This window comes from Diabrotica undecimpunctata, chromosome 2 (genome assembly GCF_040954645.1).
Source record: "Diabrotica undecimpunctata isolate CICGRU chromosome 2, icDiaUnde3, whole genome shotgun sequence".
In the NCBI taxonomy this organism is placed as follows: domain Eukaryota; kingdom Metazoa; phylum Arthropoda; class Insecta; order Coleoptera; family Chrysomelidae; genus Diabrotica; species Diabrotica undecimpunctata.
Window position 1 is genome coordinate 37,365,205 of NC_092804.1, and position 27,684 is coordinate 37,392,888.

At 32.2% G+C, this 27,684-nt stretch overlaps 1 protein-coding gene across 6 annotated transcripts in view; it reads right to left on the reverse strand.

The window, feature by feature from the left end:
• The window catches only part of Imp (IGF-II mRNA-binding protein), a 318,650-nt gene that overhangs the window by 80,566 nt on the left and 210,400 nt on the right, over positions 1-27,684 (reverse strand). Inside the window, exon 1 of one of the 6 annotated variants that reach the window (XM_072522678.1) lies at positions 13,148-13,308. The exons of the other annotated variants lie outside the window; for them this stretch is intronic. Coding sequence (XP_072378779.1) covers positions 13,148-13,164 — 17 coding nt within the window. The 5' untranslated portion in view covers positions 13,165-13,308. Of the gene's footprint in view, positions 1-13,147; positions 13,309-27,684 lie in introns of those variants that run through there. 6 annotated transcript variants of the gene reach the window in all.

Consider the following 27,684-nt stretch of genomic DNA (forward strand, 5'->3'; position numbering starts at 1 on the left):
TTCTTTTTCTTCAATACAAAGAACCAATAAGGTGCAAACTTGGGATTGAATACCAAATGATAGAACAATTAACGAAAGTGAAGTGACAACAATATTGGGAAAGAAATGAAGAAAGAGATGACAACAGAAGGATGTAACGAGATAATATGGATATAATCAAATATCTCAAAGCCGAAACAAAAATTCGCATATATCTGAAATCTGAGCAAAATAGAACGGAAGAATGAAACACACACTGCATTTTATTTTCCCACTTATTGCAAATATTGACATTCGTAATTCAATAAATCCGGCTTATTCTCAGTATTCTTCTGTAATCCCATATTAAATTTGTTAATTTGATATATTTCTTGTTTGCCCTATGTTAGCTTCAATTTCTTCGGAGCACTCATTATTTTCATTGATTATTATTCTAATCCTAATCTATTTTGGGAGTTTATTTATTCTTATTTATTTATAGTTTATTTATTAATTCTCATCTATTCTTAATCTTTAAGTACTCATTTGGATTTTACATACACAAGTGCTCGCATGACCTCTCACAGGCAACAGGGTTTAGTATTGAGGCAATAGAATATTATTGTTTTATTTTGATTTTATACAGCAAAAAATGTTTTATTTGTACATATAAAATTTTATTTTTCAAAAACGTCAAACAATAAACAAAAAATAAGAGAAGAAGCTAATATCTTGTAACATTCAGACGTTTTTTCTGCAGTTTAAACATATTTGTTTGAAATGCCGATTTCTTGATTTCGGAGATATGCAGCATCTTTTTCGTTTAGCTGTGGTCGGCAGTTCATCAACTTCCGGCTTTATCTCTAACCGTTCAGAAATTAGTCTTCTAATTTTTCTTGGAAGTTGCGGACCTTAAAATTTTTTTTTTGATGCTGTTTTACTAGCTCCTTTCCCAGCTGTTTCAAAAATTTCTTCTCTGCATAAGGCCACCTTCTTGTTCTTCTCCCCACATTATATGTAGCACAGTTGTATTCACTCCTCCTTTAGACATATTAAAAAATGGAAGTACCTCAGGTTTTTTTACTCGCCAGTTTTATTATCAATTGCAGAATCGTGGTGCATTGTTGATACTAGAAGAACCCTTTTAGATCCCTTAGAAACATAAGCTAACAATGTGATTGTTTTTGAGAATCCACATTTTGTGCTTTTAATTCTCTGATCTTGTTTGGTAAAAATAAAGCAGGAATCTCTTCTCTATTCTTGCGCAGGATTCCGATTAAAGTTAGTTCATTTTTAGCTAATAAACGATTTGCCAATTGTACGCTGGTATATATTGTATAACTCTTACACTTTTATTAACGGGTTGAATTAAACGTAACGCAATATGCTCCGGACTATTGAAAACTATATGGACCTTAGAGTTGCGTTCCCAAGTAAACCTCCATATTCATTGTATTAAAGTTCCTTGCTTCAGACATTGCAAACAGTTTTATTCCATAAGAGTTGGGTTTCGAAGGAATATACTGATGAAATCTACAATGCCCCCGAAAACCTCCTAGCTTAAAGTGAGAAAAACTTACTAAAATTTGCTCACAATATTATCAGAGTTGTCTAATCGGCGTTCATCTATCAGTTGCAAGACGTTCTTGACGAATTCGGATGTCATTAAATCTAATGTAGCGAAAATAAATAAAAATCTTTGGTAAGTCATTACAGTATAAAAAAATTCGCCAGCTATGTCATTTTCCGAAAATAAATCTTTGAAATTCAAGCGAGAGGAATGCATGATTCCCGCTAGAATAAGAAGTCCAATAAAGTATTTTATTTCATTTTCTCTGACGAGCCATGCATCCTTATTTATTTAAAAATTGGGCAATTGTCGCTTAAGCGACATTCTTTACATTGTTTGCAGGTCCTCTACAACTCATGCATCAATATATTGAAAGACTTCTTGTTCGAGAAGTTGAAAGTGGTATTGTACTCCATTTTGAAACCATATCTTTTCCTAAAAGGGTCATAAACTGACAAAGGTTTTATTGAAATCAGAAACAACTTACCGATATAAAAGTCATCAAATTGAAATTTATCATTATCATCACTTTCACTATATATTTCATTTATAGGATTGCTATCATGGCTGTAAAAGTTCATGATCTGATTCTAAATTACTTACAGAATTGACTTAGATATCACTAAATTCATCGTCGTCGTCATAATATAAGAAGTTTTTCTAACTCAACACGAGTAAGGAACATTTCCTTTTACGTGTCATTTTATTATTTTATTTATCTACGTATCTGAGAAATATTTAGCTGGGAATCCCATAAAATTACAACATACGATACAAAAATTTTCCTTTTACGTGTCATTTTATTATTTTATTTATCTACGTATCTGAGAAATATTTAGCTGGGAATCCCATAAAATTACAACATACGATACAAAAATTCCTGAGTCATATATGTCCCAGTGATAATTTTTGCAATCATAATTATCCGCATAGCGTCTCTGGAACACCAACTCATGCATATTTCCATTTATTTGTTTACATTTGTGAAAGGAAATAAATTATCTGATTAATAGTGTCGTAGTTGTCAAATATATGTTGAGGAGTACAGAAGTCCACACGAAAATAAATAAAAAAAGATATTGCAAATTAAATACCGCTTGGCGCGTATCAGGTGCCATTAGAGTACTTAAGGGTTAAAGTTAAAAGCTTTCTTGGCGTTGTTGTGGTTTAGTGATCAGTGTTCATGAAATGTTTTTTTATGTTAATATGGCCGTTTTCTTCGCTGACTTTTACCACTCGTCAAACATTTGTTGTAGAATCCCTATATAACGAACTGAATATTTTCTTTTAGGTTTACTAAAAAAAGAGCATTCTATTGGTGACTTATGTCATTGCCACAGTGGGCCTTTTAATGAGTCCAATAAGTATTACATTAGATCAATAGCACCAGAGTTCAGTTACCAAAATTTTATTGGCAGAGTAATTTATTGTAGCAATATTTTATTTTAAATCATTGTGTATCTTGTGCAATTATTTCAACAAAAGTATATGATTATTATGTTCTATTTAAAACCAGTAAATCCACAGTTCTGCTTTCAACATTCTCTCTCTCTATCAACATTTTATGATCTCCTTAAATAACAAGGGATCAAAAGACCACAAAAATAACATTCTAAAAATTGTACAGAAGTTTGTAGGAATATACCTGGAAAAAAGCAACAGGAGGTATTTATGTCACTATTTTTGGTACCATGAATAGTTTATTCAGAACATTTACAATAGTTTAGTGCAGGTAAACGTCTCTTGTGACTTTTAATTATTTGAGAGAACAAAAACATGGACGAATAGTACCACAGATCTAAATGTCTCTTTAAAATAATCTTAAGAATTATAGAACTATGGAAAAAAATATATGAAACGAAAATCAAATGAATTTCTGAACAGCATAAAAGAGAAAAGAGAGAAACTGATAATTATTTAGCCATTTAAAAACGATGAGTTTCTATATAAAAGAAAAACGCAGCATATTTTAGTCCGAAAATCGTAAAAAAGGTCGAACATATTTAGTTAATACATACATCATTATGATACAATAACAGTTTATGTGAAGCAGTGGTTGCAGTGTATTGGTTGGCACCAGTACCTGACATTCTTAGATTACAAATTAACTTATAATTTTTTACTGACTAAGATAGATGAAGAAAGTCACAAGAGAACATTTCAGTGTGACTATTACTACTTATTTTTTATAAATATCTTTAAAAAAATCGAAAAGTTGTTTATTTAAGATTTTATTTTTAATGTTTTTTGATAAAATACATGTTCCCCTATAGATGACAGATAAAAATTGAAGGTCACCAGTTGATGACAACACAAGAACCCTATAGGTGACACCTAAATAAACTAAAATATAAATATGAAAATGCAGCATTATTAATAAGCACATAATACCTATTCAAACAAAGATGTAAAAACTTAAAACTAAAATTACTGAATATATAACTTCTTAAATTTAAACACATTAAAACTTCTATTTATGACAAAAACTACAAGATTTTAAAACATTTCTTTCAAATCGGAAACTGGTGCTTGAAAAACATATTTAAACCTATCACCAGATTGCACCACTTGTGGATTTTCTAATTTTCCCAAAATTTGATTAAAAGCTACTGTGGACACATCATCCTCAACAGCCTTAAAAGTTTGTTTTGTAGTATCAATAGATTTGCATCCCATAACTAATAATTCGTTCTTAGAGCATTTTTTCTGAACAATGCAGACATATTTAAATCTTTGGGAATTTCTTTTCCCTCCCATAAATGACACTAGAATGAAATCACCACTTTGTAGTTCACTTAAATTTTCTATTGTGATTAGCTTTTGTATATCTTCAGCACCTGTATCTTCGAAATCCTCATTCCATCCAGAATTTTCAGACTCTGCATACTCTATGTCACTAACATCACTATCTTCTGATGCTGACTCAATCTTATTCTTTTTCTTTTTTAATATTTTTTCAGCCTTAGCTTCTTCTCTCTTTTTTTTTCTCTCAATTTTAATTTTTTCCTGTTCTTCTTTTACTTGTTGTTTCTTTTTATTGTATTCTTGCCATGAATCAGAGGTCACAACAGATGGTATCTTTTCTTTTCTTTTCCTTTTATTTAAAGATTCCTTGCTCGTTTCCGGCCAGAATAAGGCCCTTTTAAAAGGTGATGGAACATACTGACCTGCTTCTATGTTAATGTTTATGTTAACTGGTGTTGATGTTACTATTGGAATTTTTTCAGGAGTAGAATCTTTTACAGGTGTCGAGTGAATAACTGATACATCTATTATATTTTCTAATTTATCAGGTATATTTTCTTTTTCTTCTACGTTTTCCAGTCTTTCCATAATTGTCACGTTTTGTACTGTCTGATCATCAACAAATGTCCGTTCTTGATATTTTTGAGATGATGTCACATAATCGCAAACTTTCTCCCAAATTTTAAATAGTGATTTGTCTTCATTGTTCTGAATACCTCTCACAAAATCTGAAACTTTTTGTTCGCCAATAAGTTTGCTTAATGTTAACTTAAAGGATATCCAATCTACGTTGCCTAAGTTTTCTTCCAGAGCTAAATTTTGAATTGGTTCTTGAAGCAGATTATTCTCTTCAGTAGGTGGTGTAATTTTAGTATAATCCACTGCATTTGGGTTCCATGGCACCAAACCGCATTTACGAAAACCATTTTTTGCAATGTCTGGTGTAATCTTTGAATTTATAATTTTTTCTAGCAGTGGTGCAAAATTATGTTTTTTTAATTCAGACATATTGTTTTCTAATCTCCATTCCAAAACATTTTCTTTCCAGGTACCCTTTAGAGATTTAAATATAGCTACATCCAGTGGCTGTAACAAGTGGGTTGAATTTGGAAATAATGCGATTAATATTATACCCTTATCAATACAAAAATTACTTAGAGGCAAAGTCAGGTGGGATGAGTGTCCATCCACAAATAAAATAATGGGCAAAGGTATTTTGGCAACTTCTGTCAGCCAAGGAAAAACACATTGGTGATATATTCAAAAAATCCTTCAGCAGTCATCCATCCGCTCTCTGAGCGACCTATTCCCCACTGTTTTGGTACACTCTCCGCCAGAACTGCTGGAATTCTTACATATCGGAATATGACCATTGGTGGACCAACACTACCTGCAGCATTACATGCTACCAAAACAGTAAGACACTCTTTCTCATCATTTCCAACAGCTTGGTAGACAGATCGGTCACCTCTTTTTGCTAGAATTTTTTGTCCTTTTGGATTTAAAAAAAAGGCTGATTCGTCAGCATTAAAGACCCTGGTAGGGTCTTTGAGGATATCACAATAATTTGATTCTGAGAGATAATCGTAAACTTCAGTGAACCAGTTTTTAATTTGTTGTTCAGTTACATTTTTTCTGCTGCTGGTAAGATTTTGGCAAACTCTTTGAGAAATTTCTGGATGCCTTTTTAAAAATCCGTAATACCATTTCTTTCCAATTTTGTAGTTTTTTAAGTTCAGAGGTTTACTTAATTCTATCGCCAATTTTCTAGCACTTACGATTAAAATGCTTCTTGTAATTGGGAATTTTCGACTTGCCATTGATATTATCCACTGCACTAGCCTATTTTCTTCCTCTGCAGTAAATATTGGATTTGGACCCATTCTTCTTTCTACTGGATTTTTGCCTTTCAAATTGTAGAGTAAGGTAACTCGTGGAACTTTATGGAGTCTGGCAGAGGTTGCCGTAGGCATTCCATTTCGGCAATCTACCAAAGCTGCTTCCATATCTTCATGACTGTATTGTAATATTTTTTTTGGCATCCTTTTAAATCTATAACAAAAAAAAGCTGTCACGTATTGGAACCCACATTTTCCGATTGTAACCAATACCTGACACTGGGTGTCATGTACTGGTGTCAAAAAAATTTTACATGAATTCTAGTTACCTAAAGATGACACCCCTTGTATCTGGTTTATTTCAAGGTTATTTACTAAAATTTATTAATAAATAAGAAAATAACTTCCAACCCCCACTAGCATTAGTTCTTAATATGTCTAAACTTAAATAAAAAGTACCAAAAAATATTAATAATGTTTTCTTACCTTTTAGTCACTCTACTAACAAAAAAACTTTAAGACGATAGGACCATGCATCTACTTGTGAAAACAATTAATAGCCATCTTGGATTCAGAAATAGCAAACTACTTTTAATGCTCACTGATAGATGGCACTAACAGCAAAGAATTAAATTTATGCCAGAGAAGATTTCTGTAATTTTAACCCTTATTTGATTGAATTTATTTCATAAGTGTCACCTATAGGTGCCCTGTCCACTACTGGTGCCATTACCTTATTGATTTCATAATTAATAGGTACAAGAATAAAAACACTGTCAGAACTGCCAAACCAACTTGAAAATAACTTTATATATTTCCTTGATACTTTAATAAATAATATAATAGGTAAGAACTGGAACTAGCAACGTTCCCTGTTAGACAAGGAGACCCAATGTCAAATTTGGCTAACAAAGGGAACAAAAATAGATGGAGAATATCTGAACAACTTACGTTTCGCCGATGATATAGTCATAATAGCTGAGGAGTTAGGAATGGTAAGAGAGATAGTATAGGAACTTGTTGTGGCTACGGAAAATGTAGGTTTAAATACAAACATCACGAAAACAAAAATGATGATAAATTTGGTACCCAACCAGAATATCAGCATTGGTAAGCAAGAAGTAAAAGTCGTAGATAAATATAAATACCCAGGATATGAAATTATGATTGGCAGGATTTTCATTCAACATTTGTGCAAATTTTACTTCTTAATGTTTATAAACATATGATTTATAAATATATGATTTTTTAAAAAACAGTCCCCAACTTCGTTCCTATTGGTCATAGGTTTTTTTTAACTGTGAGTTTTTTAACCAGCTATCCAATGGTTGTACGTACAAGTCTGTAGCTTGAAAAATATAGAAGTTATTACAATTGTTTATAAGTAAAAAACATACCCCTTTTTCAAACGTTTATTTTGTAAATAATTTCGATGAAAACGCAATATGCATTTAACTTCTGAGATAGTTTAAGTCTTAAAGAATCCTATGAAATTTGCTAAATGTGTATCATCATTAATAGAGCAAGTTCAATGGTTTAAATATTTAGCCTCAGAGATAAATAAATTAAATAACTTTTAAACTATTTGACCGATCGGGGGGAATTTTCGCACAAATTTAAATGTCGATAATTCCTCGATGTTTAAATGTATTAATAACATTTTATTTTGTTAATAAAAAAAATAATAAAATTTATAAATTAGTGCAAAAAACTGCTTTTTTGCAAATATCTCCGTAAATTATTTATCAATTTTAATTTAAAAAACGGGAAAATAAAAATATTCTTGATATACAAAAATGATATAATTATTGTTTATATAAAATATAAGGGAAAAAACTTATAGACAAAAAATCAAATTTTGGCCATAAATTATTGTTAAAAAAAAAACGCAAGGTTAAAATACGAGTACTTTTTCATCTATCCGTCATCTGGTAACCCCCACCTATGTCTTAAAAGCTTCAGATATCTGCGAAAAATTTTGCCGTGAAATCGATGATTTTTGCATAACCAGACTGGGCTAAAGTTAAAATTGGTCATTTTGTCTACAGTTTGTCCAAAAAATTCTAAAAATTGGATTAAAAATAAAATAAAATAAAGAAGACAAATCAGCCTTAAATTTTGACAAATATTAACCTATTGCATTTATTATGCACCTGAATAGATGTCTAAAAATTTTATCATAATAACGTAAATTAAATTGACTTATTACATACCTACACAGTTAAAATGTAAAGTTAATCAATGTGTACACTTGATAGGGTATATAATTATTTCATAATAATTTAAGACTCTTGGTCTCTACATTTACATTCCAGCGCGTATGAGCTGGCTATAGCTAGATTGATTCTTAATGAGTGTAGTAGATAAGAGTTCATTACAATAATGCCGTAATTCGAATGAGTTGTCTACAAAGTGTTTCACGACGAGCTTACACTATCTATATATAGGAAACTATTTACACGATGTTCATGAAAATTGGTTTATGAGAATTACAAGTTATGACGAACTTAAAACAACACCCTGTTATTATTGCACTTTAGGTTTTGCATAAAATTCTAGGCAAAATTTGTATAAGGTACCATAGGACAAAACTTTATATTTTTTTAAGATATTCATCTTTTCTCAAAAATTTTGATAGATCGAATCTTTTCAAGGTTAATATTCCATTTACAAACACGATGTCTTGAAAATCTGGGAACACAAAAAGTAGATAAAGTTCTTTGAAAATTTACATCGAAATTAAATTTCTAAATACAGGGTGTTCACAAATGATAAGCCATTTCTTTACTCTTCAAACCACAGTAATTCAATCATTTAAAATGAAACACCCTGTATTTGATAATTTAAGCGAAAAAAGAAATTGTCTTTCAAATGGTATTAGGGTTTCCTATACCTAAAGTTAATAATTCTGAAGATACATACAAGCTTTACAAAAAAAAAAACGAAACGTTTAATAGGCATTACTGGAGCGAAATTTGCATTACTGGAGCTAAGTAAATAAGCATTTAAGAAGAATACGTGGTTTTCGGGAGCAATGGGAATTTATTGTCTTTTGTACGATCATAGATAACTAGGTTGTGGCTCTCCATTTTTATAATAAAAATTAAAGTTAAATAATTTTTTTAAAGTTTTTATTTTCTCATAACTACTTTTTTAGGTTAAAGATATAATGTATTAAACGTAAATTTACGCAATCTTCATTGTTTAAATTCAAAACGAGCTATTTGTAAAAAAGCCAATAACCACAAATAATGACAATTATGACATACACGGCCTGCTAAAATAAAACAATAAATATGTCTTACGTTTAACATTAAACCATAAATTCTCCAAAAGTGTTAACTTTAAATATAAGAATCCCCAAGACAGTTGATTTCTTTTTTCATTAAAGTTACAAAATACAGGGTGTTTCAGTTAAAATTAATGACTTACTGTAGTTTGCCGTTTAACACGTTCAACTCCGGTAAATAAGACGGATGTCGTGGATGCCTTTCCGCATTTCTCACTATAAATTTGTTTGTCTCGACAGCGTGTCCATTGTTCGGTGCTCTTTGCGTACGTTTGTTGTATGAATGTATGAGTTTTTCGATGGGTTCATACGAAAAAAAAAGAAAAGACTTTAAGTTTATCCAAAGAAATTCCTAGGAAACTGAGAAAATTATATGGTATTAGAAACTGTGATTTCGGCATTTGCTGTTGTCACAGAATTTGAGAGTTCAGATTTATTATGGAGCGAAGTTGACACTTCCAAGTTGAAAAATTTTCCGCAGAATAGTGAGAACGCTGTGGTACGACTAGTATAACAACGATTTTATAGAAACTCCGTATTTGTTTTACAAACTATTTGTGAATTGACTTGATCAATTATATAAGTAGTTGATCAAATGAATTTATAAGCAGTTCAACATATACATGGCTGTAAAAAATGGCAACTAGAAAACAAATGGAAATATTCTTTGGGGTAACTATATGGATGGGATTGCTAAAAACTCCACGATTACGCGATTATTGGAGCAGAAATTACCTATTTGTTACTAATACAAGACACAAAATATCTATAAATCGTTTTGAGCAATTACTTGCAAATATTCACTTAGAGAAAACGTCTGTATTGACGAGACGACGGTACCTTATGGTTATTAGTACGATTAGTACGAGGGTACACTTATGTAAGAATTGTTAGATAGTGGTCGTATTCTCTTCACAGATAATTATTATACGAGCGTAAACCTTGCCCGCACACTGCTCAGCTGCACACAACTCACCTTTTTGTTAAGAAAAAAACATAAAAAAAATGAAAAAATTGCACTAGAAAGTAATTCCGGAATTGTAATTTTAAAAAAATGGTGTGACAGGGATGTCTTGATGATTATTACAAAGTACGGAGATGAAATGTTGAAACGTCTACATAAAGGCAAAGAAACTGAAAAGTCCAAAATGATTGTTGATTATAATGATCCAAAATCTTTTATTGATCTCTTAGATAAAAAAAAAGCGTATTCATATTGCTTGAAACGAGGGAATAAATGGTACAGGAAATTAGGCACAGAATTATAGTTTGGTAGTGCCTTGGTGAATGCTCATATTGTATATATGTTACGAGCAAAGCCCAAAATTGGACAATCCTAGCATTGTACGGAAATTATTGTCCAGTTCTAGCATTGTACCCCCAAACTGTACAATGTCCGAAATGATCAAAATTAAAAATGATTATTGAAACGCTCATGGATTCGTCTTGATTATTATTGACAAGCGACACACCAAATCAAAAATCGAAAATTTCTTATTAATTATTTGATATTTTTATATTTTCTATTTATGTATAGAGTTCTTCTTTTTCGAATCGTCAATGTGATAAAAGGCTGTGTCAAACTAAAATATAAATAATAAGAATTTGTTCTGCAATAGAGTAATAATGTGAGTGAAACATTATAAAGCTTCAAGAGATAGGTACATCACTAGACTATAATATAGGGAAGATGTTTGTGAATCGATATCTGTCATATTCTCCCAAACTTTGACAAATGGCTACTTATTGAAATTCGAACATTGTACAGTAATTCTTTTATACAAAGTCCGACGATTATGTCTATTTCGGAGATTGTACAGTAAAGGGGTACAATGCTAGAAGTGGACAAGATTTTCCGTACAATGCTAGGATTATCCAATTTCGGAAATTGCTCGTAACATATACACAGGTTACACAAACCAGATTGACTATAATAAGGTTCAAAACAGAAGACGCTGGGGAACTAATGGATGAAATGTCCGTCATTGAAACTAATCTCAACGAAAACACCAATACAGCCATGAGCTTGTAGAAAGAAGAAAAAACGCGCGGTTTGCTAAATTTGCTATGTCATAATGAAGAATGAATTGGGACGGAAGGAAGCTCAAAACAAGTGTTCTCGTTCTAAATTTTTGTACAATGAATGCAGAAAACATATTTTACTTCTTGTTTTTTCTCAACACATGTTTCTCAGCTGTTTTAAAATAATAAGGTGTTATATTATAATTATTGTTGCATATTCCGAATAAAATCTTTTATTTTTTCATAAAGTTTTATAATTTCCATATCTTTCGTAAACACTGTCTCACATCCAATCAGGAAATATTATTTTGCACCTTGGACCACCTAGTGCAACTTATAATGTAATTTATATAGCTGTGTATATATGCCACGGTGTTCCTACAGAAAATGTGCGGCATTAGAGTGATGCCTCACTGTTTTAAGAGTTTAGTTTAGTGAGACATCACATGGCTTGTGCTTCCACAAGTGGGGACATTCCCGTGTTCATAATAACCAAAAATACATAACTCAATTTGAAGGCCTGAAAAATTCTGTACCACAAATCCAGCCGCCGATGGAGATGGAGAGTCTCAGGTTCGACAAAAAGTCCGAAATAAAACTGAACAGACCACACTGGAATCCCTAATACCAATTTCATCTTGCTAATCTTGTGCAGTTGGAAACAAATTTTATCCCTCCCCTTTGACAATGTACATATGTGAGACTTCGATACAGCTAGATTAAATTAAGACGTTATTATTTATTCCTCTCATGTTTGGCATTTGCTCAATTACACCAAATGAGTAGATCAATGGTAAAATCGGAATATACCTAGTCGAGGTAAGGGAAATTTGACGGAAGGAAAAGAACTAAAATATGCGTGCTAATCAAAAAGCAGACAATATTGACAGCTTTTTGAGAAATTACAAATATAATCGTCTGCAATTGGTTATAAAAGAATAAACACAAGACAGTTTTTTTAGAAAGAATTCACTAATATCAAGCTTCAATTAGAACAGGCAAATCAAGAAGAATACTTATGTAAAATACCTGCCTTTCTTTACACAGAAAACAATGTAATTCATTTATCGCTTACGGTATACAGATTAAAAGCTACTACTATAGTGAGAGATACTGGTTACTATTATAAATATCTCGCTATGAAAACTGATGAGCTTTGATAAAAAACGCAGGAGTCTTAATGGGAGGTATTTTTCTATACCTACGAATCAATGACATTTTGATGCACAAATATAAACTAATCTTTTAAAAAATAGTACATTTTCGTAAACACATTCAACAAGTGGTCAGAGATTATTTACTGTTGACAGTTATGAGCATTGACAAAAAAAGATGATGAATTTTAATAATATACCCGACGATCCCGATTAGCATACACCCATGCTTGTCACATTCTGAAGCAGAAGGAAAATAACAGTGCCAATGACCTCATCATGACTGGATACATTCTATGAATGGAAATTTTAAACTCAAGGTGAAAGATTGTTTACTATCGCTTTCGGCTTTTTCAAAAATGTCGAAAAAATGATAAGTTACTTAATATCTGTGTGTAGAAATGCAAGAATTATTTTGAAAAAAAGTTCGATAACAACGTTGGCACCGTTGATATCTCACGTCTAGGCAGTGCTCACTCGCACTCATACAAATTGTTGATTTAACAATACACATACATAATAAAAAACGTTTCTCGTTAAAAAAATGGTTTTCTAACGTAAGAATACTTACTTCGGATTCCTCGACATTTGGGCGTTCTTAAAAGTAACCGTAAACTAAAAAACAATCAACAAAAACTCAAATAATTTGAGAAATTTCCGTCCAAAAACATAAAAGTATCAATGGAACTAACACGCGCGGCGCGGCACTATAGTACGTCAGCGACTGCTGGAAATAAGCGGCGATGAGTGCCATGCAGTGTTGCCGCATCTATTTAATGTCCGCAAGATACACTTTCTTGATAACGAAAACTATGGGGGGCACACCTTAAATAAGCAATACTGACGGGTACTCAAATTCATTTCCTAAAATATAGTACGAATATTTTAATAGAATTACATGAATTGAAAAATACTTTGATTCAATATTAGAAATCAGAGCTAGAACACTAAGTTTCAAAAATTATTATATTTAAATCTATACAAACATATCTTTTTTTAGTATCTTCTCAAAGAGGAGACAAATAAAAAGAAAGGAGTATCCATGAAATAAACATTATATATATATATATATATATATATATATATATATATATATATATTAAAGAAATACTAGCAATAATAAATATTTGTAAGAAAAACAAAAAGTACGTAAAAAGTCTACAAAAAATAATTTATTTAACGTTAGAAATAACATTCTATTTAGTTTACTAAATTAAACGTAGATATTTATATATTTTGCGGTTATCTAGGTTTTGAAGCGAAGCTTCTGTACTAGCTCTGTATTACTTTATCTTTATAGTAAAATGCTGAGACGAGCATCACACAAGTAGCGCCACGAAACGAAATAGCTGTTCGTGGTTCGCAGTCACAGTAAACAGTTGGAAGAGTCCATTTACGCAACGAGGGAGCTGTTATACAACAAGTAAACTTTTTCAATTATATTAAAATCTATAAAAAGAAAATAATAAAATTACTTAATTCAATTGTAAAAATATTACTTAAATAATAAAACAGAAAACACATTATAAAACTTTGCGTTAGTCCACTGTACCACCTTCTTCCTGGATTTAATTGCAGTTTCTTTGGTTGTTTTTATTATTTCTTTTTTGTTGTATTTGTACTACTTTTTCATTTTTTTTTAATATAGTAATAAAAGAAAATGGGTGCCTCGAAAGAATGGTAATGCGTACAATACTGGGTGGGATAAATTATGGTGTCTGGAGAAGAACTCTTTATTTCATTTAACTTTCAGATGTATTGAAATATATCAAATACATTATATAATTAGTAAAAAATATATAAAAAAGTATACATAAAACATATAAAATATATACAAAAATAAACAATCATTAAAAATATGCCTGCAAGTATTCGTCTAAACGAATAAAAAGTGTTCACCAGAAGTAAGTCCTTAACTGTTCTCTTATACATAAATATTTGAATATTTAACATAATTATCCTTATGTAACTTTATGGGACGTTGCCACGTGGGGATGACCTGTTCAGAATAGCGAAGAATGGGTTAAAGTGTTTAAGCAGACCAGGACTAAAAATGAGCTGTAGGTACGAAGAAAAGAAGATATCAGAGGCCAGATAGGCCAGACGGCTCGGACTCGATCCTCGAAATTTAACTGAGCCGTCATCGTGCTTCGCAGGGCATGTAAAACGGTCGTTCCCAACTATATCACATCCGTCGCTCCAATACTCCATCACACGGATAGCTCTTTCTTTGGCCCGTAGGGTGAGGTCGCGTTTCTTCCCAATTCAGATGGATAAGGGGATGTTGGTTATTTTGTACCTCTCCGCAGATCCATCTGTCATTCTCTGTGTAATACCTGTTCTTAATACATATAATTAAAGCTTTTCAAGTAGGGTACCTAATGAGGATTGATTGTTGGAGAATGTAAGGAGATTTAGCATTTAGATATCAGCAATCCAAACTATTAAAAAAAATTGGTACCGATGCGATGACCTAATGTTTTTTGTTTAAGAGTGATATACTCCTCATACTTTTCGTTTCTTTAAAATGTGATGTACCCGTATTTGTTCTGTTGCTTTCTCAAAATTCACTTTAGTTTCTCCATCCAATAATAATACTAACCATTTGTTTTGTGTATGTGGTATAAGTATTCGGAATCGAGTTCTTATTGTGTCGTTATCGTTTCGAATAACATAAATCCAGGCTTAAACACTTTTGTCTTGATTTAAATAGAAAGCAAACATATTTAGTTTGTAGTGTTAGTGATGTGAGGTTTGACAAACCTGTCTATACATTTATACAAGTAAGTACACTTGAAAGTAAGAATATAACAAGAATATATAAATTTGAAAGGACTCGACAACACCGGTCGAAGTTTACGACAAAGACAAAAGACACGGAACGAGAGAGAAGAAAAAGATCTATTCGAAATGTACCGGCAGATTCTTTCGGTATTCGGTAGCAACTGAAATGCGCACACTCTCTCACTCGAAGCCCGAAGCCGAAGCAGCGCTGGCGCTGGCGCGGAGGATCCACTCCAAGGACCGGCCGGCCGGCCGGCATTTTTTGGATATTTAAAATGCCGAATATATCCCTTTAGGTAGAGGTGTCTCTTGGGACTCACTTCACCAATGAACCAAATCAGTTACACAAAAATTACTTATATAAACTTTTTTTGCTTGGCTGAAATTTATTAAAAATATTGAAGCCATTCCTCAAATTTGGAGTCTGTTCGGCAGTTTTGTACTTTCTCCCTAGAAGATTTTTTAGATTGAATTGGGAGCATCTGTGCACTCCGTTCTTTGAGCGCCATCAATTTCTTTGGTCCATTTTATTCATCACAACCCTATAGTTGAGCCGCTGAAAAGATGGAATGATCATGTGAATGGCACGCACTTTTAAATATTCCTCTTCCTATGTTACCACTTTTCCCACGTTTACACCGCTCAACAAAAACGAACTAACAATGTTGCTGTAATATATTTATACCGTTTTTTAGAGGTTATTGATTTACATTAATTTTAAACATTGTCACAAAATTCACCAGCCAGCGAAAGTGAAACACAAATCATGATACATAAAACATTTAAGTTATAGTATCATGACACAAATAATGACGGTGTAAACAGTTTCCCATAAGGTCTAGTTTCGAGCGCCTGTCGATGCTTGCATTGAGTGATCATGCGACCTTGGATTCCATGTTTTAAGCGGCCAGGGTATAGTATCTTAATAATACTTTTTCAGAATTAAATTGTAGAATAATCCATACGATCTACAGTAAGGCTTACTAGACATCTAAATTAAGGGCACTAGTAGTACAAAAATCCAAAGTAAGCTATTAAAAAGATGTAGTTGAAAAGCTGCTTTTTGTTTATATAAATTAGGATTAGTTAAAAATGGTTCTATTTTCTTTTGTTTGCCGTCATAGGCGTGGCCAGGTTTGTTTAGTGTGGATTCCAATGCAAAAAACGCGCCCCCATATATATTTTTACTAGTTCCAACAATGATAATTTCATATATGAAAAACAGTTTTCAATTTTTTTAAATAATTTGTTAAATTCAAAATATATTTGTCAGAACAGTAAATTTTTGAAACGAGTTACGTTTGCTTTTATATTAAATTAATGCGTGATCATAAGAAAAATATGGGTGGCCACAGTCACATATATAAAAAATACGTTAAAGTCAGATTTACATTAAAAATTTATAACAAGACATTAGTACATCATTCGATTGGTACGATTTTTTTATTCGCCAACTATACTATCTTTATCTATATTTAGAGCAAGTTCTTGTTCAACAAAAAGCACCATTAGATATACCAAACAATCTTGTAGCATTGCCGATCGAAATATTGATTTTATTATGCTCAATTTAGAAAAAGTTTTCTCACAAGTACAATCAAGCCAGTCAAGAGCTTATGAAGGTGGAAAATTTTTAATTTTCTTGTTTTTAAAAGTCTTAGTTCAGCTTCTAAATCTGAAGAATTCAAATCAAAATGTTCTAAGTTGTATCTTGATTTCCTAGCTCATCTATATTTGACGATATGATTTTGCTACTGAATAAATATATTTTTTTATTCTTGGTCAAATCTATTCTTTAATGACTGAATCATTCGGTCTAAAAGCGGATAAAATACAAAGAGTTTCACTTTGACTGTAGATGCATTGCCACCATTATTATCTGATCTAGTAGAACCTTTACGTTTTCTCGGGGTAGGAATGTTAATTTGAAGCTTATCACAAGTGTTTTTTACTTTGGAATAAATATTATCACAAATATGGACGGTTCGATCCTTAATTCTTCCAAAGCAAGCGCTAAGTTTGAAACATCTTCTATAGCTTAACAAATATATATGTCTTTTGATTGAAGTAGTTTGCTAATTTTGGCAACCATTTGCAGAATTGGTTGCAATATTTCCAAAAACATATTAAAACCAGCGCATTTTATTTGATGTTTTGATGATGATTTGATGATAGAGACAAGAAAATTTTACCAGAAACTGAACAAAAGCAGAAAATAATTCAAACAAAAGCTGTGAAAAGATAAGGAGGGTAATAGAGTGACAGAACAGCAAGAAAAACTAAGACGATGGAATTCCTGAATGCGACAGAAAATTTTTTAGATTATATTGATATATTTAGGTTCGTTTGTAATACTCCATTTAACGTTTTTTTTTTATAAAAATATTGCTTTTAATTACGTGTTCTTAGTGTATGTCATACGATAAATAACAAATAAATTCTTGATAAAACTTTCTTGGGCACGCTCCTTGGTAAAAGCTTTTATTCTGTAATGGCGGCACCACAATTCGCTGTGTGTTAATTGTTATGCGGCTTCGATGTATTCGCCCAAATATTTGTTATTCGTCAGGGAATAACAAATATGCTACTTGTGCTGGCGGGTCAAACATGCCAAATATTTGCGTCCTGCGTGTTTGGCACAACCAAAATAGACTTGGATGTATTGACGGTCACTGCAACTTGTTGTGTCATGTCATTAAGGCTGCATCTGGTATATATCCAGAAATCTTTTCAGTTGTCCACTCCATTTTACAGTAGGTATACCTTAAATCAAAGCGTAATAGGTAAAAAGTTATACGATAGTTGTGTATAAACACACAAATTTGTAAAATGAAGGGTTCAAGAATAACGAGAATTACAAGAAAGGTAGATAAACAGCGAGACCACCCTCAGTGCGAGAGAAGTGTGGGCAATCTACACATACATTCGACGTGCCTTCGGCTTATTCGTGTCCTTTGAAGTGTGTTCGGGAATTTGCTTATGCGTGAGAATAAAAAGCAAATAGTTGACGAATGTTACCTCCACACTTCGTCTTATGCGGTCGAATATGGCGCATAACGAATAACACATAGCGAAGTGTGGTGCCGCCATAAGAAAACCAGGGCACACAAAATACAAGACAAAGAGCTGTCTAGCAAATACTTGATGAGATTTAATCTCAGTTTAAAATACTAAATAAAATTCTTTGCTATCTTTAATGGGCATTATTAAATAAATTGTAAATTTGTTTTTTTTTAAATTTCATTCGGGGTAGTTTTCCTCAGTGACAACATCGTAAAGTTTTACGGCACTTCATTTTAATATTTAAATTATACATATAGAAAAAACAAAGTGATATAAAAGAATCAATCCACATCCAATTTTTGTTAACTGCTCCTGAAGATTCGATGATTCGCGCCCACAGCATCTCTACATCTAAGCATATTTTGGTAGTAGTTACTTATTACGTCACTACCGTACCGCACACAAACGGAACGTACGGGTACACTTGTAGAGTTTTAAACCGAACGAAAGGAGGTGAACGGTAGGTTGGCAAGTTCAAGGGTTTCTTTTCATGTCTTACGGGGAGAGGCGAAAGGAATGACACCCGGCCGATTCTTCATTTATTGGTCAATGTACATCTACAGGATGTGCAATTATTCATTACCGGACCGGATCCTCTACCAGTAGGCGTATAGACCGAGAATTAAATTGAGGTTTTCATTCTTCAATTGTTCAGGATGACTTTCGACATTGTTTTCGAAATAAATAATTATTGATTGTGATTAAAAACACTTCCTGAAGAGCCTTGTATTCAATGGTTGGCACATATTATTTGTTTACCTATATCCGCTCTTTCTTCAATAAGTAACATTTCAGTATTTTGTATTTCGTTCATGATCTAATCTCAAAAAAGCAAATTGGACAGTCAGTTGACTTCTTCAATTTCATAGTCTTTCGGGATTCAATTACTTTTAAATCGAGAAAGCTGGGCTTTGCTTTTCTCATGTTTCTTCTTTTCTACTACAAGAATCTGAAAAGTGAATATAATTAAAACCTTTACAGCTATAATTTTGATTTGATCGACGCACTGTTTTACGAGCTGTGGAATTTATCCATTACTTAGCTATTTCGACTTTGGTACCATATCTAGCTTCTCGCGCCGTAGTTTCTTATCAGTAGTTTTACGAAGTTCTAAATAGTTTCTAAATGTTACGAAAAGCGACATTAAATCTTTTAAATTTCAATAAAAAGCCTATTCTTTGAATAAAATTATTTTCGCTATAATGGATCCACTGATGTAGCATCTGTTTGTGTGTCAGATTAAAAATGTTTTTAAACACTGATAAGACGATCTGAACTTCAATTTAAACATCGAAATAAACGTAATCTAGACGGGAAGTACTGGTTTCTTACAAACTTAATTCATTCATTAATTTTATAGACGTCAAAATAAATCGTGAATAAACAGGTACATATTATGAACTTGCTGCACATATATTATGTAGTATACCAAGTACATAAATAGATTTAGTAGCTTCGTATACATATGTATACTAAGGGTCTTTTTCATTTTCGATGATAATTCTTACAATTGACGATTATGATATAAACTACGCCAGTTATAGTGTCTAGTGTGCTCATACGACAGTCATCACTAAAGATGAGCAAATATGCACAAAAAAATTAAGGAAATATGCGCATATATATATATATATATATATATATATATATATATATATATATATATATATATATATATGCAACACTTTTTCTAAAAAAAAAACAATTAAATTTAGTAGTAATAGTACTATTTTTAAAAAAAATGCTGCTCCACTATCTAAATACAAAAGATGTATGTACAAAAATATGAATGAACAAATTATTAATTTTACGAGTGTATTACTAAGGTATTAACTTATGATATCAATTCTATTCAAAAGCAATGAATAATTAAATGTTTTTCAAAATTGTCTATCAGAAACCTGTCTTCGATCTGAGTACATATACTTATAAGCAGAAAAGCTGCGTTCTACATTAACTTATGTGATTGGAGCATATTTTAATTAAACTATTTAGTGATTTAGTATCAATATTAAAATTTTCCACAAAGTCACCAGAAAGAATTTTAGCCAGATTTGCTGAAAAGACATCCTTCATTTCTCTGTAATATCTTTTTAATTTGTTTTTTATTTATCCCCCAATAATGCTACTAACACTATTAATAGATACTTCTTCTTCTAAATGTGCCTATCTTCTAGAGATGTTGGCGACCACGTTGACCCATCTTATTCTATTCACAGCAGCTCGAAATAGACCAGTTGACGTTAGACCAGTCCATTTTTTAAGGTTAGCCAGCCAGGATAGACGTCTACGTCCAGGGCTTCTCTTACCCTCAATCTTGACATGTAGAATCAACTGTAGAAGTCGGTATTTATCATTACGCATGATGTGGCCGAAGTAAGCCAATTTTCTGTTTTTTATGGTAATCATTTCTTTGTCTTTTCTTAGCCTCTGGAGAATAGTTTTGTTACTTGTGTGGTGTATATATGAGACCCTCAGGATACGTCTGTAGCACCACATTTCAAATGCCTCTAATCGTTTTGTTTCATCTTCTGTAAGACACTAAAGGCGTAACATCAAGAATTCTTACGCGTATATTGATACTTAAAGATAAGTTGCAGAGAAACTTCCTAAGGCTGTTGAAAGAGCTTCTGGCTTTTTCAATACGAGTTTTTATTTCGTAGCTGTGATCCCAAGTATCCTTAATATTGCAGCCCAAATAGCATATGTTTTCCACTCTTTCTAACGGTGTATTGCCTATTGTAATTAGACCGTTTATGTTGGTGTTCTTTAATGATCATTATTTTTGTCTTCTTGCAATTTAGTTTTAGACCGTATTTGTTACGGGCTTCTACAACGTTATCCATCATCCTTTGGAGCCCCTGCGCACTATCTGCCAGCAACACTGTATCGTCTATATATCTAATATTGTTTATAAGTTGGCCATTTACAGCAATCCCATCTTCTGATTCGTCGAAGGCCTCTCTAAAGATGTTTTCAGAATGTTAAATAATGCCGATGACAATATGCAACCCTGTCTAACTCCTTTTTCGACTGTGAAGATCTCGGACAGTTCATTTTCTAATCGTACTGTTGCTTTTTGTTGGAGATATAAGTTTGAGATCAGTCTTATATCCTTACCATCAAGTTCTGGCGTTTTTAGGATATCGATTAGTTTCCCATATGGGACTTTATCAAATGCCTTCTCGAACTCAATGAGACATGCATACACATCGCAGTTGACATCCCTGGCTCTCTGTATTAGAACTTGCAAACTAAAAAGTGCTTCCCTCGTTCCGAGTCCTGCTCTAAATCCAAATTGAACTTCACTCAGGTGTTCTTCTAATTTGATGTATATGCGCGAGTGAATGATATGAAGGAATACTTGAAGTATATGGTACATCAAACGAATAAATCTATGTTCTTCACATTTTCTAGCGTTGGTTTTTTAGGAAGTGGAATGAATATTGATAGTAGCCAGTCTTTTGGTAAGTAACCCGTCTCGTAAATGTTGTTGAATAGCTTCGTAAGAGATTTGGTGTGCCTCTAATAGCTTTAAAATTTCACCATCACTCATCAGCTCCTGGTGATTTCCTATCTTTAATCTGCTTAATGGCCATAGTTACTTCTTCGTTTGTTATTTCTGGACCGTAGGGATTGTTTATTTCAGTCCGACTTCGCGCTGCATCTTCGAATAATAATTCTTGCATATTATATTCTTTCCATCTTCGTAATTTATCTTCAATGGTAGTCAAAATCTGGCCTTCAATGTCTACAACTACGCCTGTATTGCGTTGTTTTCTGGTATTCTGTACCTCTTTCATTTTTTTGTGCATATGGAAGTCGTCATGTTTGCGTTGTAGAGTTATAGATATTTCCCAGCTATTAATTAAACTCACAGATTCTACTGAAGAAAATCTATTTGATTCCAACTTCCAAGTTTAAAATAACATCTAATACACAAGCTGTTGAGGTAGTAGTTTATTTTGCGTACACTTTTTTTGCAAAGATGTTTTAGATCAGTAAAATGGGTACAATAAAAGAATGCCGCTTCCAACCAGGTCCTCCATAGTGTTCTTATTGGTTGAAGAGGAAGAGGACGATTGGGAAGTTTTATTTTGTAATATTGAATTCTTAAAGTTGCTTTGAGAAAAACTTTTTTTATATTAGCGCCAAACATGTCACATGTCGAACTTTTCAATAAAATATTTTAATATGTTGTCATGCTTTGTAACTCTTAAAGCAAAGCATTCGTTTTTTCTATCCGTTCGCAGGCAATTAAATGTGCTTTTGAGCAGGATTGCTGGTTAAGAACTTTAATCAATAAATGAGCTATATAACGCCCAGCGGAATCAGTGGTTTCCTCCATGCATAAATAAAAATAATTATTTTTTACTTCTTTCTTGATTTTTCCAGTCACTGTAGAATACAAAGAATTGATGTTATTCCTTCTTAACGTTGTCTCGCTTGGAATGTTAATTTTGCAATATTTCTGAAGAAAAAATTAAAAACTGTCATTTGGCAATGTTGACAATGGGATATTGGATGCTACCAATGCCCGACAAAAGGAGAAGTTCATTTAATCAACGCATACTACAGCATTATCACTTAGCTCCAAAACAATTTGTAGAAATCTGATTTTTATTTGAAGAACATGTTTTAGATATAACAATGAAACAATTTGTCAAAAATGTCAAATATTTTTGTCGGAAGACCTGTTTACAAACAACTGAAATTGCGTTTTATTTTCGTACATAAAAGAAATATACACATGGTTCACTCGGTGGTTCTTTGTACATGAATGACATTATTCACGGACTGATTAATTCACACACTCAATATCCATTGAAATTTTGAGTCTTGAAATGTTGTGACTGTACGGCTTTGTTTACGTATAATTTTTACTAATTATTTAAATTATAAACTCATTTTTGTGCATTGAAGTAACAATTTATCCAAGAAGATAGTAATAACGACTAACCCTTACATTAATTTTGGATTTCTTATGATATTTATATATTTATAAGCTAATAAAGAGAATATCGTAAGCTCTATTATTTAATATTTTGTAATTATGTGCAAAGACTCATCAGATCGAATATTTCACGGTTATCAACTGATTAATGCGTTAAAAATAAAAGGTTTATCTACATTTAGGTACCAAAATATTATTCTATCTCAATTTTCTTGTATCTCGTTCCCAAATTTCCGCCCCTATAACACCTTTTAAATATTAAGTCCTCAGTCCTTTCTTGATCGTTGTCTCTTCTCTGTGAGTCACACAGATTGTATCACCCTTTGATATCAGAAATTAAATTATTATAATTACAAAAATATACGAAGATTGTTCACTTGAAACCCACCTTTACTTATTCACTTCAAATACTACAATTAAGACACATATCCCATTGTTTTACACATATCCCTTAAAGAATTCTTGTGTTTGTTGCTCGAAGAATTCTTTTACATTTTCTATTTGTTCGTCCGCCTGAAAACAATTACTTTTGTCTTTTTCAGTGGCCCAAAGATGGGAAAATCGCAAGGCGATAAATCGGGAGTGTAGGGCGGATGCTCTAATATCCTCGATTTTTTTCGTTGTAGATTTTCTTTAATTACTTTGGCAACATGAGGCCGATCATTCTCATACAGAATAAATGACACCACCTGACAGCTTCCATGGACGTTTTCGTTTTATTGCTAATTAGATAAATATAAACAGATAATTCCATTGGAATCTGCCGACTAAAATCCATCTGAACATAAGGTATAAATAGTCCTGTATTTGATTATTATATTCATTCTCTTTTCATTACTATTTAAATTTTACTCTCATTGCCGTTTGTTCAAAGTTTCTTTATACATAGATGACCGCACGCGCATTAGATTTTGACGTGTGTAACCAGTGTGACGTTTACAAACATAACTAACATTGCAAAACGTCAGTTGAGTGGTTACAATTATTGATTCCAAGGCTAACCTGACCAAAGATGGCTATCAATTGAACAAGATTCGTATATGCACGTATTAGTCAATTCTATAAATTCCATTTATATCTTGCATCTTTTATTACCTTTCATGACCCTTTCCTGTACTATTAATTATTATGAATCGGATTATAACTAAATAATAATTTAATTTGAAAATAATAATGTGAAGTTCTTTTAGAATCTTTCAGTGCTACAACATGATTGACGTATTCGTAAACCTTCATTTGTAAAAAAAAAAGATCGCACAAACCAAAAGAATGGTCTTTATTGGTATTTTATTATTCGTGTTTTGTTCGTTCAACTCTACGACTTGTATGGAGCCGGAACTCTTTCAGATTCCATCACTACCTTCGAGATAATCGAAAAATGTTTTTTGTATATTTCGATCGATTGCTTTTGAAATGCCATCTTTAAAAGGCAAGATCCTCTTCAGAAGAATCGACATGTCTTTCAGGTGGGTTCTCACAATACCTTCTTGGTAATTCTGTATAAAGAAATTCGCACAGTGAAAACCTTAACTGTAACTGGAAAGGTAATTCAAGCACAGTTAACTATATTTATGTTTGGGGACTTTTGAAACATATTGCACAACAAAAAAAGTTTACACTGTTGTATATATACTACCGGGTTTCTAAAGTATTAGAAAAAATTAAGATCTATGTATAGATACTATCACTCTGCCCTTGGTTCGCTACAATTGTGTAAAAACTGAAAATTTTTATTACAATGAGGGGAGTTTTAGAAGCATCGGTAACGATTTGTAAATAATTGGAGTAATGGTATATAATTTCTGCAGATATATGTTTATTTATCTAATACTTTGATTTGGGATATTTTCTAAGTGTGAAGTCAATACATCGTAGGTCCATGAAAGATAATTTTAATTTGTGTGTAGCGATTGACTGAGTTGAGCCATGTCAAAATTGGTGACTTTTATTCTTTATTAAGAGGGACACAGTTTTTGTATTTTTGGGAAAAGAAAGAGGAGAATGGAAAATTTGAGAAATAAAAGATATTGTTTCTGAATTTTGGCAATAAAGCTAAGAATAGTTGTCGTCGTCCTATGTATTGACTAGTTCTAAATGCACCCCAATGCTTTATAAAATTTTGAGTATGTTGACCGCTAAGAATGTAGTAGTTTGTTAATATACGAATTCCAATTGAAGTTTCTAGTAAAAATTTAATCCAGTTTTCAACATTCAATTTTTAAATTGAGTTAAGAGACTCTACAATTTGAGTTACAAAAACGGCTGTTGTATGAGATTTAAGTTAAATAAGTCACATTAGACTTAGTTCAATGCAGTCTCTTACATCACAACTCGTATTTAGTGTTTTCAATGTGATATCTTCATGTAAGTCGTGTGTCAAACGTTACTCCTATTAATTTGTGTTGGTCAACAAGTTTGAGCGGGACTCCGTTAGGTAAATAACAGGAGAGTGGCAACTACGAAATTGGATAACTCGAAATCCTTGACAAAAAAAATGAAGTCGTCCTCATATATCGCATATTTCACTGAGAGAGGAACGAAAGAACTCATGTCATTTATACTAAGAAGAAACAAGGTAGTGCTCAGAACTGAACCTTGTGGTACACCGTTTTCAAGAGTAAGTGATACAGATGTTTTTCATTTGAAGCAACTTTAAAGAATCTGTTATGTTAAAAAATTACATATAAATGATAAAATATTTCCAGAAAGAATAAATTATTTTCATTTTTAAACAATGGAAGCTGTAGATACAGTATCAAAGGCGATCTCTATATCCAAGGCTACAGCGACAACATCGTTCTTATTTGATATGACTTAAGAAATTTCTAATTGAAGAAGAAGCAGATTGTCTATCGTGCTTCTATTACCTCTAAAGCCTGACTGAGAATCATACTCCAATTTACAAAGCATACATACATGTTAATGAGATTGGTCTGAAAGAGTTGAGAGAGTTTGATAAGTAATCAGTTTTTTTAATAGGTATAATAATTCGTTGTCAACAGAGGGCAGAAAAATCTTGATTACACCATATCATATTGTAAAATTCGAAGAGTTTGGATAGCGTTGCTTAATGAAGATTTTTAAGCAAAATTGACGAAAGCAGCAGGAGCTCCTGAATTTTTTGTAGAAGAGATGAAAAAGATTTAATTCTTTTTCGGTAAAAGAAAAATTTATTGGATTCGACTGATCTAAGGCAAGAGGTGTATTATTGTTTGTGTATGGAATGAAAATGCTGGCTTTGGTTTTGTCATGAAAGTGTTGTGCAAGTTATTTGTTGATCGTCTGTAACAATAATGTCTTCATGAATTATTGCAAGAATTGAAGAAGTTGTATTTACAACCTTTATCTGCCTGATTTTTACAGATACTAGGGCAGGAGGGGAGTCTGTACAAATAGAACTCACAAAATTTGCTCACGATGCTCTTTTGCTCTCTTTTAGAATTAGTTTTGATTTTAAACGCAGAGATCTTCAATTCTGCGGGTTTTTCAGTACTTATTTAGAGCCTTTTTGCTGTTTTACAGGAGTCATTCCACCAAGGAACAGTTTTCCCTGAGCAATTCATGACATATTTACCTATGAATTAGTCAGCGACAGAGATGAGGGAATCGGTAAATTGCATTACAGATTCATCAACGTTGTTTCCAAAGGTAATTTGATCCGTTAACTGCCTAGAGTTTCACTAAATAATCACAGTTTGCTTGAGAAATTTTTCTTTTTTCATGAACATAGTTGGTTTTAAGTGAAATAAGGAAAAGAAGAATCGGCAAGTGATTACTACCGTGTAAATCTTGTAAAGTGTTCCAGTGGAGAAGAGGAGCGATTTTTGAATCACAAAAACTTTAGTCTATAGAGGAAAACGTGCCGGATTGCATATGAAAATATGTAGAGTTTCCAAGGTTTAAAAGGTTAATACATATTAGCATTGTTTATTATCTTTGCGACAATTTTTCCTCGGCGAAATGTTCGTTCAGATCCTCATAGTGTGTTGTGAGCATTGAAATCTCCAATTAAGATAAAAGGAACGGGAAGTTATTGGATAAGATCGGAGCTCTGTAGATTAAAGTAAGGAGGAATGTATATACTACAAATGACTAGTTGATTGGAACACCAGGCAGTTATTGCTATTGCCTCTAAATTAGTATTTAAAGAAAACTCTTGGTGATCTGTATCTTTGGATATAAAGATGGATGTTTCGCCTCTTGAACGTAAATGACTAGTTCTAATGTAGTTGTAACCAAAAAAATTTTTTAAGGAAGGGTTATGAGCAGTGGTATAATTGGTTTTCTGTAAACAAAGGAAATCGGGA